The following is a 14,696-nucleotide window of genomic DNA, read 5'->3' on the forward strand; positions in this document are numbered from 1 at the left end:
GCATGAGGACAAGGACAGAAGAGAGAGAGAGAGAGAAAAGAAGGATCTTGGTGACGCCTTGACCAGACCGTAGGGCGTTCATGAGAGAGAGAGAGAGAGAGAGAGAGAGAGAGAGAGAGAGAGAGAGAGAGAATAAGAAAACCCATAAACACACACATTGAAAGAATAAAATAAATAAAAAATATGAAAAGAAAGAGAGAATTACAAATAAATTAAACAAAAACAAAACAAGAAAAAAAATCAAATGGGAAGGAAAAAAATATAAACAAAAAAAAGTGAGAGAGAGGGAAGAAAAGTATGGAAAAGAAACAGTTTAAAGAAAATATTATATACTTCTGAAGAGAAAAAAAAATGAAGGTAGAACAAGAAAAACAAAGAAAATGGAAAAATAAAGAAAAAAGAAAAAAGTTAATAGATACTTTTTTTCCCTTTGCGTTTTGAAAGGTTGTTACGAAGGAAGGAAAGTAAAGAAACAAGAAAAATAAGGAAACAAAGAAAATAAGTAAGAACAAAAAAAAATATAGAGAATGAAACAAAAGAAATAAAAAGAAAGAAAAATTAATGTTTTTTTCCTTAGCGTTTTGAAAGGTTGTTATGAAGGAAGGAACGTAAAGAAACAAGAAAAATAAAGAAACAAAGAAAATAAGTAAGAACAAAAAAAATATAGAGAATGAAACAAAAGAAATAAAAAGAAAGAAAAATTAATGTTTTTTTCCTAGCGTTTCGAAAGGTTGTTATGAAGGAAGGAACGTAAAGAAACAAGAAAAATAAAGAAACAAAGAAAATAAGTAAGAACGAAGAACTGGGAGAAGGTGAAATAAAGAAACAGAAGAAAAAAAGGACAAAAATAAGGTAAATGAGAAAGGAAAAGAAACAAGGAAACAAAAATAACAGCAAAGAAACAGAAAAAGAGGAAGAGGAATAGAAGAGAAGAGATAAAAGAAAAAAAGAGAAAAACAAGAAATAAAAGTAACATCAAAGAAACAAAGGAGTGATAAAAAGAGGAGGAAGACAAGACAAGACAAGAAGACAAGAAATAAAAGAAAAAGGAAAAAAAAAACAGGTGGAAAGATTAAAGAAGAGGAAGATAAAAAGGGATTAATAAAGAAGAAGGAAGAAAGAAAGAAAAAAGAAAGACAAAGAAAGAAAGAAAAAAAGAAGTAACATTAAGAAGAAAACAAAAATTGAGATACAGAACAAAATAAACAAAAAAATAGAAAAGAATAGAAAACAACAACAACAACATAAAAAAGAAAACAAGATTGAGGAAAAACAAACAAACAAACAAACTTACATTTACACCAGAAGAGAGAGAAAAAAAAGAAAAAAAGGAGGAATTAAAAGAGGAAAAGGGAAAGAAAAGGAAGAAAGGAAGGAAGGAAAAGGAGAATGAAATAAAAAAAGAAGCAGAACACAAAATCCTTCCTCCCTGACACACCTCCACCGCACCTCCACTCACCTCCACTCACCTCCACTTTACCTCCAATTTACCTCCACCATGATCGTTACCGTCGCCTTCCCTCCCCTCCGTACCGTCCCCCCCTCCTCCTTGTCCTCAGGTAAGTGGGAGAGAGAGAGAGAGAGAGAGAAGGGATGTAATGGGATGGATGGGATGGGAAAGGAAGGGAAGGAAAGGAAAAGAAAGGAAGGGAAGGGATGGGATGGGATGGGATGGGAAGGGAAGGGAAGGGAAAGGAGAGGAAAAGAAACGAAAGGAAAGGAAAGGAAAGAGAAGGGAAAGGAAGAGAAGAGAAGGGAAGCGAAAGAAAGGGAAGGGAAGGGAAGGGAGGGAAGGAATTGTAAGGGAAGGGAATACATAGGAAGAACAGACACCAGTGGACCTGGCGGTCTATAGCGGGGGTGTCTGTTTACTACCGCTACTACTAGTGATCTACAAGTGGCAGGACAGGATAGAACAGATGAAGGCTCCTCCCCACCCACCTCTCCCTCCGGCAACGTGCTGGGAGGAAATAGTTGGAAGAGAACACCATGTGCCTTTAAGGAAGAAAGGGACATGGAAATATTACGGTAAAGAGAGGAATAAGAGGAAATTACTATCCTTGACATACGCTATTGGTGACCTAAACTGTGGGGGAAACTAATGTCTTCAGGTTGTACTCGTGCTGGGAGGGAAAGGGAAAGGAGAGAGAGAGAGAGAGAGAGACTCCCCCTTCCCCTAAAATCGCGTGATCCACTGATGACGTACACTTTTTTTTCTTTCTTCCCTCCTTCTTCTCGTTATTTCTTCTTTTTTTCACTTTCTATCTTCCACTTTCTTCCCATCGATCAATTGCCTGTTCCTTCTTCCTTTGTTTTTGTTTTCTTTTTTTCTCCTCCTCCTCCAAGTTCTAAGGTAAGAAGGGTAAATGGAGGTAACTTTTCTCTCCGTCAATTACCTCTCTCCTCCACCTCTTCCCTCCCTTGTTTCTTTTTGCTTGTTTCCTCTCCTTTTTTTCTCCTGGATTTTTTACTTTTTTTTTACTTGTTTTGTTTTCCTTCACTTTTTTTCCGATTCTTTTTTTTTTCTTTCTGGAATTTTTTCTTTCTAATTCTCCTTTTTCTCTTTTGTGGTTTTTATTTTACTTTCCTGTTTTTTGTGTTGTTTTTTTTGCTTGTTTTCTCTCGTTTCCTCTTTTTTCTTTGTTCTGTATTTTTTTTTCTTGTTTTGTTTTCTTCCCTTGTTTTTTCTTCCTTGTTTCTTTTCCTGATTTTTTTTTCGGTTTCCTCTTTTGTCTTTGTTTTTTCTTGTCTTTTTCTTTTTTTCTTTTTTCTTGTTCTTTTTTGTTGTTTTCCTACACTTGTTTTTTTTCTTCCTTGTTTTTTTCCTGTTTTTTTCTTGTTTTCTCTGGTTTCCTCTTTTGTCTGTTTTTTTCTTGTCTTTTTTTTCTTTTTTTCTTTTTTCTTGTTCTTTTTTGTTGTTTTCCTACCCTTGTTTTTTTTCTTCCTTGTTTTTTTCCTGTTTTTTCTTGTTTTCTCTGGTTTCCTCTTTTGTCTGTTTTTTCTTTTCTTTTCTTTTTTTCTTTTTTCTTGTTCTTTTTTGTTGTTTTCCTACCCTTGTTTTTTTTTCTTCCTTGTTTTTTCCTGTTTTTTTCTTGTTTTCTCTGGTTTCCTCTTTTGTCTTTGTTCCTCTTCTTCTGTATTTTTTCTTTTTCTTTTTTTGTTGTTTTCCTTCGATTGTTATTTTTTCTTCCTTGTTTCTTTTCCTGTTATTTTTTTTTCTTGTTTTCTCTCATTTCCTCTTTTTCTTTGTTTTTTCTTATGTAGTTTTTTTTTCATGTTTTTTTTTGTTGTTTTCTTTTCCTTGTTTTTTCTTCCTTGTTTTTTTTTTTTTTTTTTTTTTTCTTGTTTTTTCGTTTCCCCTTTTCTTTGTTTTTTTCTTTTGTATTTTTTTTTCTCTTGTTGTTTTCCAACCTTTGTTTTTTCTTCCTTGTTTCTTTTCCTGTTTTTTTTTCTATCATTTCTTTTTTCTTTTTTTTCTTCTTTTGTATTTTTTTTTCTTTTTTCTTGTTCTTTTCTGTTGTTTTCTGTCTCTTTTTTTTCTTCCTTGCTTCTTTTCCTGTTTTTTTTGCTTGTTTTTTATCGTTTCTTTTTTCTTTGTTTTTTCTTCTTCTGTATATTTTTTTCTTATTCTTTTTTGTTGTTTTCCTTCCCTTGTTTTTTTTCTTGTTTCTTTTTCTGTTTTTTTCTCTCTTCCTGCAATTTTTTCTTCTTATTTTTCCTTGTTCTTTTTTTCCTCTTTCACCAGGTAGACACAGGTAACTTTTCTCTCCATCAATTTCCTCCATGTATTACCGTTTCCCTCCTTCCCCTCCATTTTCCTCTCCCTCCATGTCCATACTCCCTTCTATCAATTACCTCCCTCCTTTTTTTTCTCTCCATCAATTACCTCCATGTATTACCCTTTCCCTCCTTCCTCTCCATTTTCCTCTTCCTCCATGTCTATAATCCCTTCTGTCAATTTACCTCCATTTTCTTTTTTTTCCTCTCCTTCCTCCATGTTCATTCCTCCATCTATGTTTCTTTCCTTCCCTCCTTTCTATTTTTTCAATTTTTTTTTATTTCTTATTTTTTCCAGTTTTATTTCATTTATATTTTCATTTTATTTGTATTTCATTTGTTATTTGTGTTTTTTTGTTCCTATATTTTTATTTTTCTTCCCTTTTTTTTTTTTTTTTTTTTTCCCTTTTATTTTTTTCTTCCTCCTCCCTTCTTTTTTTTTCCTCCTCCTCCTCCTCTATGTTCATTCTCCCCTCCATCAATTACCTTCCTTTCTTCCTCTTATTCCTCCTTCTATTTCTTGTTCATTTTCCCTTCTATTTTTTTCTATTATTTTCTATTTATTTATTTTTATATTTTTCCTTATTTTCTTTTTTCTTTTTTTCTATTTATTCCATTTTCCATTTTCTAATCTATTTTTCCTATTATTTTTCTATTTTCATTTACCTATTTTTCCTATTGTTATTTTTCTATTTTTTCTATATTTTTCTTTTTTTCCTTCTCCCTTTCCTTTTTTTTCCCTCCTTCTCCTCCATGTTCATCCTCCCTTCTATCAATTACCTCCATCTCATTTTTTTCCCCTCTTCCTCCTCCTTTCTACCCCCCCTTCCCTTTCACCCCCCTACCTTTCCCTCCTCCTCCTCCTCCTCCTCCTCCACCCACTCTTTTTTTCTCTCTTCCTCCTCCTTTCTATCCCCCCTTCCCCCTTTTCACCCCCTCCCTTACCTCCCCTTTTCTCCACCTCCCTCTCTTTCTCCTCCTACACCTCCCTCCCTTTCTCTCTTCCCTGTCCATAGGTAAGGTAAGGTCAGCACAGGTAGCTTCCCCTCATCAATTACCTGTTTACCTGCCTTTGTTTTATATTTGTGTTTTAATTAAAGGTTTAGGAAGAAGAGGAAAGGAGGAGGAGGAGGAGGAGGAGAGAAGTCAGTAGGAGTGTATCTTCTTGTTCTTCTTCTTCCTCTTCTTCTTCTTCTTCTTCTTCTTCTTCTTTTTTCTTCTTGTCAAGTTATGATTCTCTTTTCTTTGTCTTATTTTTTCTCTTTATTTGTCTTATTCTTGTCATTTTTATCATTTCTCTCTCTCTCTCTCTCTCTCTCTCTCTCTCTCTCTCTCTCTCTCTCTCTCTCTCTCTCTCTCTCTCTCTCTCTCTCTCTCTCTCTCTCTCTCTCTCTCTCTCTCTAGAGAGAGAGAGAGAGAGGCACTACCCAATTTCCTCCCTCGTAATTTGAGAACCGACAATTTTTTCTTCTCTCCGTTTCTATTTTTGGCTTTTTCCGTGAGCAAATATCACCGTTGGTCCGTTCCTTTGTGTGTGTGTGTGTGTGTGTGTGTGTGTATGTGTGTGTGTGTGTGTGTGTGTGTGTGTGTGTGTGTGTGTGTTTATTGGTTTTGTTCTTGTTGTTGTTGTGATTTTGATACAACCTCATATACTACTGTTGGGTTTTTTATCATTATTATTATCATTATTATTATCATTATTATTATTATTATTATTATTATTATTATTATTATTATTATTACTACTACTACTACTACTACTACTACTACTACTACTACTATTGTTATGGTAGTACTGCAATCGTGAAAACTCAGGATTGATAAACTTAATAACTGATAATAATAATAATAATAATAATAATAATAATAATAATAATAATAAAGGAACATGTGAAGGCTATTGATTAGGAAGGTATGTACAGGTGTGTGTTTAGTGATAGGGGTCATTCTCTCTCTCTCTCTCTCTCTCTCTCTCTCTCTCTCTCTCTCTCTCTCTCTCTCTCTCTCTCTCTCACGCACAGAAATCACATGTTATTGGATTTTTTTTCTTTTCCTTTTTTTTTGTATCTGGACAAAAGGAAAGTCAGTTGTGTGTAATGAGAGAGAGAGAGAGAGAGAGAGAGAGTGTGTGTGTGTGTGACGGACTTGATGACCTAAATAAAAGAAAAGAGAAAATAAAGAGAATGGGTGCCTCTGGATTGGCTGGAAATGTCTGTTTTATCAAATTTTTTTTTTTTCTTGTGTGTGTGTGTGTGTGTGTGTTAATGTCAGTTTTGTCTCTTATTTTCTGTTATTTCTCTTTTAACCCTTAAGAAAAAAATGATATAAATGTAACAATGTATTCTTATTTCTTTATTCATTTTTTTTTTGTGTGTGTGTGTTTGTGTGTTTTGGGATGTCTAATAACTATTCCCTTTTTTTATTAATTTATACTTTTTCCTCGGCCAATCACTTTTTTTTTCCTTTTCCTGTATTCCCTTTTTCTTCTCTTCTCCAGTGTATGATACCTAGGCTCTTACATGCTGCTTATTCTTCAGTCCCTCCTCGACACATACTCTGTTCATACCTTCTACTGTGTTTCCCTTTCTTCTCCTCTGTAAAGTATGATGGTTTGAACGAGTCTTACACATGTTTCGTGACTTTCATCTCCTGATCACACCTTTTTACTGTATATCACTTATACTTCTCTGCAGTATATGATGGTTTGGCTTACACATATTCAATCTTCTTCAGTTACTCCTTTACACCTTTTCTCTTCATACCTTTTACTGTATTTCCCGTTTTTCTTCTCTGTAAAGTATGATGGTTTGAGTCTCACTTGTTTCTTTATTTTCCAGTCCCTCTTTTAAACATTCTCAATCCATGCCTTTTACTGTATTTCCCATTTTTCTTCTCTGTAAAGTATGATGGTTTGAGTCTCGCTTGTTTCTTTATTTTCCAGTCCCTCTTTTAAACATTCTCAATCCATACCTTTTACTGTATTTCCCATTTTTCTTCTCTGTAGCGTAAGTTGGTTTGAGTCTTACATGTTCCCTTTTCTTCAGTCACTCCTTTACACATTCTCAATCCATACCTTATACTTTACTATTTTTTCTTCTTTCCATTGTATGTTTCTTAGGTTCTTACATGCTCCTTATTCTTCCGTCCCTCCCTTATACATATGTTAGACTCGCCTTTTACTGTATTCCTCCTTTCTATTCCGTTCCTTTGTATGAAGATTTGGGTTTAACGCGTTCCCTATTCTTCAGTCACTCCTCTAATCATATGTCATTCTTAAAACAGGCCTGGTGAAACACTAAATCGTCAAGCAATACAAGTGGTAAGGTTCGATTCTTACATGTTTGCCTATTCTTCATTCCCTCCTTTATATGTATGTTAGATTTACCTTTTTCTGTATCCCGTTTTTCTTCTCCTCCGCAGGGTATGATGGCACGTCCGAGGCATCCACCATCCGCCTCCCTGACACTCCCCACCAAAGGGTAAGACCAGCGTTCTGTTTTTCCTTCCTCCTCCTCCTCTATTTCAATTTTATACTCTCTCTCCTGACCCTTCCTTCCTTTCTACTCCTGCCTTCCCTCTCCATCTACTTCTCTTCATCCCTGCCTTCCCTTCCCTCCCCTCTTCTCTGTCCCTGTCTTCCCCACTTCCACTTTAGTCTTATACTCTCCTTCCCTCCTCTTCCTCCCTCTCCATCCATGTCATCTTTTCTCTCTCCTCTTCTCTGCCATTGCACACCTTTCCTTCCCTCCTCCCTTATCACTCCTTGCCTAACCCGGTAGCAGCGGGGATCATGTTTCTTAATGGTCCCTCCAAGCAAGAAAAATGAGAAAAATCACCCCTCACACAAACCATTTCATAATATATATCAAAGCATTTCTGATCAGATTATGTATCATCTATTTTTGGGGGTAAATATCATGGCACAAATTTGGCCTGTCGCTGCTACATGGTGAAGCCACAAATTTGGCCCATCGCTGCTACACGGTGAAGCCACAAATTTGGCCCATCGTTGCTACACGGTGAAGCCACAGATTTGGCCCATCGCTGCTACACGGTGAAGCCACAAATTTGGCCCATCGCTGCTACACGGTGAAGCCACAAATTTGGCCCATCGCTGCTACATGGTGAAGCCACAAATTTGACCCATCACTGCTACACGGTGAAGCCACAAATTTGGCCCATCACTGCTATACGGTGAAGCCACAAATTTGGCCCATCGCTGCTACATGGTGAAGCCACAAATTTGGCCCATCGCTGCTACACGGTGAAGCCATAAATTTGGCCCATCGCTGCTACACGGTGAAGCCACAAATTTGGCCCATCGCTGCTACACGGTGAAGCCACAAATTTGGTCTGTCGCTGCTACCGGGCTAAATCACTTCTAATCCCTCCCGCAATCAATTTCTTACTTCTCCTTTCCTTTTCCCATATCACTTCCTGCCCTTCAACATTTCTTCCCTTCCATAACATAGCTCGCCCCTTTTCCTTCCCTTTTCCCTTTTCAATTTCTGCCCATAGCCATTCATAAGCCCTTACATAGTCTATCTCAACCCTTTCCTTCCCTCTTCCATTTTCAAATCCTGCTCTCTCACAGCCTATCTCAACCCTTTCCTTCCCTCTTCCATTTTCAAATCCTGCTCTCTCACAGCCTATCTCAACCCTTTCCTTCCCTTTTCCCTTTTCAATTTCTGCCTATAGCACTTTTTTCCTTCCCTCTTCCTTTTTTATTCCTGCCTCAAGCATTTCTCACAAGCCTCTCCACTGCCTACTTTCTTCAGCACTTTCATAATCCAGCAGCGCACAGATTGGCAAGCTTGAAAGTAGACTAACGGGAAGGTAATTGCCTGTTTGGTTTGGGTCACTATGTCAGAGCTTTGGGAACCCAGGGTGTTTGGTTGACTTGGTTTGCTGGCTGGGACTCACTATTTGATTCTGTGTATTTCTATGTATGTATTTCTAATCTTGTGCTGACTCATCTGTTTACTTCTGTGTTTGTCTTACTTTGTCACAGTGAGTCTTTGTATCATTCAAATTGTCTTCCGAAGTTTCTATTGCTTTCAGTAGAGATATCGTGCAATTTTTTTTTCCATTGCTCTCTATATTAACTTCAGTCTTGAGTATGTTTCCTACGGTAATGGCAGGGAATTTAGTCCTGTTATGTAGTAGCTAATATAGGCAGTTTAGCTACTACATAGCATGCCTAAATTCAGTGGTGGGCACGGTTCCGCTAATCCGCTAACCGCTAATTAGCGAAGCTAACTTTTTTGTTAGCTTATTTGCGTTTTTGCTAACTTTGGAAACAGTTAGCAGACCAATTAGCATCCGCTAAATGTAGTTCCTTATCCGCTAACTTTAAGTCCACTAAAAATTTCATACAGGTTTGTTCTTATCTTTCTGCACTACTATTGCAAGTTCCTGTATAAGGCATAAATAAGTGTTATGTTGAATTTAATTTGTTTATTTGTGTACACCTTTATCATCATCTGATTCTGGCGTGCTATGCCTTTATGGAAAACTCTATGTTTAAGTTACAACATATTGAAATATTTCAGGTCACTAGGTCTGTTTTTCAGGGTTTTCGAGCCAAAATACTAAACCGAAGCTAAATCCATATAAAATAAGTTAGTGGATAGCAGTTAGTGTCAGCTTCCACTAATTTTTTTATGAGTTTAGTGGTTTAGTGCAAGTGAAGGTAACTTTTTAGTACGTGGATTACCAGTTAGCGAAACCAGCTTTTCTGTTAGCAGTGCCCACCACTGCCTAAATTCAATTCAGGATGTCAAATTCCTTTCTTCCTTTTCATTTTTTCTTTCACTTTGTTTTGTATGCAGTGATTGGCTTCAGGAGCATATATATCGCTCTAGGTTCAGTCAGCTTTCTCTCAAAATTATAAGCTGCTTTATTTTCTTTATTGTTCAGATTCTTTAGCTTCCATTCTGCTAAGTGTCCTGGCTTCAAATCCAGGACACCAAAATTGATTTACGTATTTCTTTATGGCACTTTTTTTTTCATCAATTTGGCTTTGTATGCTGTACTGAAGCCACATGACTTCCTGTGCTGTCATTGTTTTCTTTCCTCCACATTCGCTGTTCTCATTTCCACCTCTGAATATCTCTCTCTGCTTGCGAGGGCACCAGTAAGTAAGTCTTTCTCAAGGTAATGTAACATCTCGGTGCCGCCCAGCATGGTAGTCTAGCCTAGTCCTTAGAGTAGTGCTGATGTGCCTGCAGCCTCCGACATACCAATGCTGCTTCCTAGAGTTGGGTATGTGCACGCCACTCACACTTGTCACTCATACCAAGCAAGGCTGGACTTAGGGCAGGGCAATGATACCACAGCCCAGCATGCCCAGTTTTCCATTTCCAGAGTATGTAATTTCCCATAAGTCCTAACTTGAATGGGGCTGAGGAGAAGGAGGAGGAGGTGGTGGTGGACATACCCACTAGAGTCTATTCCGCCCAAGGTGAGAACACGTCAGGAAGTAGCTCCTCTCATAGGTGACGTGACAGAAGGACACGGCTGCTCTGGTGCTGGTGACTGGTGCAGTTGATTCGATGGGGGTTGGGCAGAACTATAAAGCCTGTTAGATATGATAGGGGGACATGGGAGAGATTTTGGAACATTCATTCAGTAATCTTGATCTCGAGGATGATAAGGAACTACAAAGATGTGGTGGGGGATATGGAAGAGATTTTGGGGTTTTCATTCAGTAATCTTGAACTTGAGTCTGATGAAGAACTACAAAGCCTGTTAGATGTGGTAGGGGATATTGGAAGAGATTTTGGGGTCTTATTCTTGAGTCTGAGGAAGAACAACAAAGCTTATTAATAGATGAGGTTAGGTGATATGGAAGAGATTTTGGGGTCTTATTCTTGAGTCTGAGGAAGAACAACAAAGCTCATTAATAGAGGAGGTAAGGTGATATGGAAAAGATTTGGGGACATTCATTCAGTATTCTTGATCTTGAGACTGAGGAAGAATTACAAAGCTTATTAATAGATGAGGTAAGGCGATATGAAAAAGATTTTGGGACATTCATCCAGTATTCTTGATCTTGAGTCTGATGAAGAACTACAAAGCCTATAAGATTTAGTAGTGGGGTATGGAAGAGATTTTGGAGGCTTAGTTTTGAGGCTCCTGAAGAATTACAAAGCCTATTAGATGTGGCAGGGGGACATGAGTAGATTTTAGGGTGAGATTTAGTATTGAGAAGAGCAAGACAATGATGTTTCTCGAGTACTAGTAATTACCTGCATAGCTAATTATTTTCATCATTTTAATTCAGGTAGAGCCAGGTAGGAGGGCAGCAGGCAAGGCTTCCACTGTCACGTTCTCACCTTGGGCGGAATAGAGTATAGAGTTTTTGGTTCCTGAGCGGTTAGTTTGTTAGTCCACGGCCACACCATCGCCGCAGTGTGGATGGGGTGAGGGAAGGTTGAATTACTAAGTGTTGTGCTGGTGTGAGAGAATTACAGTTTGTCCAAGCATGTGAAGGGATGTGAATGTACATACTCCTGTTTTTTATTTTTTATTTATTTAATTTTTTTTTTTTTACCTATTTCTTATTCTTTTTCTTTTCTCCTTTACTCTTTATTTTTTTTCTTTCCTGTTCTTTTTTCTTTATCCTTTTCTTTTTTCTTTTTTTTTCTTTTTAATCTTGTTCTTTTATTCTTTTCTGTTTTTCCTTCTCTTTTCGTTCTTTTTCTCTCCATTTTTCCTTTTTTATTTCTTATTTTCCTTTTTCTGTTTTTCTTTCTTTTTCCTCTTTTCTCTTTTTCTCTCATTTTTTCTTTTTCCTCTTTCCTTCTTATTTTTTCCTTTAATTTTTTCTATTTTTTTCTCCTCTCTTTCCTTTTCAATTTTCTCTCTCACCGGTCTTTTTCGGAGTGGCCGTGAGTGCAGGGGAGCACAATTAACTCATCACAACGAGGCCTTCTTTAGTTTGGGGTGGTCATTGATCCGTCATCTGCTTCTTTGTCCCTTCATATATTTACGCATTCATTATTGTCCTCCTCCAAAGCCTTCACAATACAATGGCTTATTTGCTGTGTGTGTGTGTGTGTGTGTGTGTGTGTGTGTGTGTGTGTGTGTGTTGTTGTTGATGTCTACACACAAAACATAACAGGAAGTGGTTTTAATGTAATGAACAACAAGACTTTCAAGTTTTATAATTATGTTTTTTGGGGTGGTTTATAGAGCCTTCACAATACAATGGCTTTTTCATGTGTGTGTGTGTGTGTGTGTGTGTGTGTGTGTGTGTGTGTGTGTGTGTGTGTTGTCAGTGTCTATACAAAACATAATAGGAAGTGGTATTGGTATAATGAACAACAAGACTTTCAAGTTTAATATTTATGTTTTTTTCAAGTTACGTACGTAGTAGAATTTCCTTGTGTGGTTTATGTATACCTGAAGAGAAGGAAGAGGGAACTTAATAGCTTAATGATAGTTTGGAGTGTATGGAGTTTTTTATTCATTTATATTTTCTTGATCTTGAGTCTGCTGAGGAACTACAAAGCCTGTTGGATGTGGTAGAGGATGTGGAAGTGATTTTGGGCTCTTGATCTTGAGTCTGCTGAAGAACTGCAAAGCCTGTTAGATGTGGTAGAAGATTCGGGGGAGATTTTGGGGTCTTGATATTGAGTCTGCTGAGGAACTACAAAGCCTGTTGGATGTAGTAGAGGGTGTGGAGGAGGTTTTGGGCTCTTGATCTTGAGTCTGCTGAGGAACTACAAAGCCTGTTAGATGTAGTAGAGGATGTGGAAGTGATTTTGGGTGTCTTGATCTTGAGTCTGCTGAGGAACTACAAAGCCTGTTGGATGTGGTAGAGGATGTGGAAGTGATTTTGGGCTCTTGATCTTGAGTCTGCTGAGGAACTACAAAGCCTGTTAGATGTAGTAGAGGGTGTGGAGGAGGTTTTGGGCTCTTGATCTTGAGTCTGCTGAGGAACTACAAAGCCTGTTAGATGTAGTAGAGGGTGTGGAGGAGGTTTTGGGCTCTTGATCTTGAGTCTGCTGAGGAACTACAAAGCCTGTTAGATGTGGTAGAAGATACAGGGGAGATTTTAGGGTCTTGATATTGAGTCTGCTGAGGAACTACAAAGCCTGTTAGATGTAGTAGAGGGTGTGGAAGAGATTTTAGGGTCTTGATCTTGAGTCTGCTGAGGAATTACAAAGCCTGTTAGATGTGGTAGAAGATTCGGGGGAGATTTTGGGGTCTTGATAATGAGTCTGGTGAGGAACTATAAAGCCTGTTAGATGTGGCAGGGGAATATGGAAGAGATTTTTTTTTTTTTTTTTTTTTTTTTTTTTTTTTGTCATTCAGTTATCTTGATCTTGAGTCTGCTGAAGAACTACAAGACGTATTAGATGTGGTAGGGGGATGTGGGAGAGATCTATGGGTCTTGATTTTGAGTCTGAGGAAGAACTACAAAGCTTGTTACATGTGATAAGGTGATATGGAGGATATTTTGTGGTAAGATTCAGTAGTGAGAATAGCAAAATGATATGTGGTAGGGTGATATGGAGGGTATTTTGGGGTAAGATTCAGTAGTGAGAATAGCAAAATGATATGTATGGAGGATATTTTGGGGTAAGATTCAGTAGTGAGAATAGCAAAATGATATGTGGTAGGGTGATATGGAGGATATTTTGGGGTAAGATTCAGTAGTGAGAATAGCAAAATGACATGTGGTAGGGTGATATGGAGGATATTTTGGGGTAAGATTCAGTAGTGAGAATAGCAAAATGACATGTGGTAGGGTGAAATGGAGGGTATTTTGGGGTAAGATTCAGTAGTGAGAATAGCAAAATGATATGTGGTAGGGTGATATGGAGGATATTTTGGGGTAAGATTCAGTAGTGAGAAGAGCAAGATGATATGTGGTAGGGTGATGTGGAGGGTATTTTGGGGTAAGATTCAGTAGTGAGAATAGCAAAATGATATGTGGTAGGGTGATATGGAGGGTATTTTGGGGTAAGATTCAGTAGTGAGAAGAGCAAGATGATATGTGGTAGGGTGATGTGGAGGGTATTTTGGGGTAAGATTCAGTAGTGAGAATAGCAAAATGACATGTGGTAGGGTGATGTGGAGGGTATTTTGGGGTAAGATTCAGTAGTGAGAATAGCAAAATGACATGTGGTAGGGTGATATGGAGGGTATTTTGGGGTAAGATTCAGTAGTGAGAAGAGCAAGATGATATGTGGTAGGGTGATATGGAGGATATTTTGGGGTAAGATTCAGTAGTGAGAATAGCAAGATGATATGTGGTAGGGTGATATGGAGGGTATTTTGGGGTAAGATTCAGTAGTGAGACGAGCAAGATAATGATGCTTCTCAAGTAGTTACCTTCATAGCTGATTTTTTTTTCTTGGATTTATTGAAGTTGTTTCTGTTATTGTAAAAAAGATAGTACCCTTAGCTAGTTTTCCCTTTAAATCATAGTAGTATAAAGTTAATGAGCATCACAGAAACACCCAATATTTGAAGTAATGAGTATATGGCCCATTTTCTTAAGCATTTCAGGGCATACACAACCACATTCAATAAGGCTTTTGTGAAGGTTGTGTTAGTATTTCCTTGGGTAGTGTTATGCGATGAGTGATGGTTTGACGAGGCGTTTACACCATGAATGTGAGAAGAACAGAATGTGAATGTGAGAGAATAGACTGAGAGAAAAGAGACCAGATTAAGACACCTTGCCATCTGAAATTGACCCCCTCTACTATCAATTATGTTTACTTTTATAGGAGCATTGCTTAGTGGACTTTGTTTTTGCCCTTGAGTTGCTTCCTTTATTGTGTGATGAGTGTGGTGAAAGGGAACAGATTGGGACACCTCATCATTTGAAACTGACCCTCTCCCCTGGACACTCACCTATTAAGTTTCATTGGAGGATAGTTTAGTGGACTTAGTTTATTTTT

The 14,696-nt window shown here is 37.6% G+C and overlaps 1 protein-coding gene across 14 annotated transcripts in view; it reads left to right on the forward strand.

Moving 5' to 3' along the window:
- LOC126995828 (oxysterol-binding protein-related protein 8-like) overlaps positions 1 to 14,696 on the forward strand; it is a 137,096-nt gene that overhangs the window by 83,426 nt on the left and 38,974 nt on the right. For 9 of the 14 annotated variants that reach the window (XR_007750740.1, XM_050855676.1, XM_050855679.1 and 6 more), the window contains one exon: positions 7,198 to 7,256. Coding sequence is in view for 13 of the 14 variants with exons in the window: in XM_050855676.1 (XP_050711633.1) it covers positions 7,198 to 7,256 (59 nt within the window). In the remaining variant the exon portion in view is untranslated. Of the gene's footprint in view, positions 1 to 577; positions 1,560 to 7,197; positions 7,257 to 14,696 lie in introns of all 14 variants that reach the window. The other 5 variants (XM_050855687.1, XM_050855683.1, XM_050855685.1 and 2 more) reach the window with 4 other exon arrangements.

Source organism: Eriocheir sinensis, chromosome 9 (assembly GCF_024679095.1).
Source record: "Eriocheir sinensis breed Jianghai 21 chromosome 9, ASM2467909v1, whole genome shotgun sequence".
Classification (NCBI taxonomy): domain Eukaryota; kingdom Metazoa; phylum Arthropoda; class Malacostraca; order Decapoda; family Varunidae; genus Eriocheir; species Eriocheir sinensis.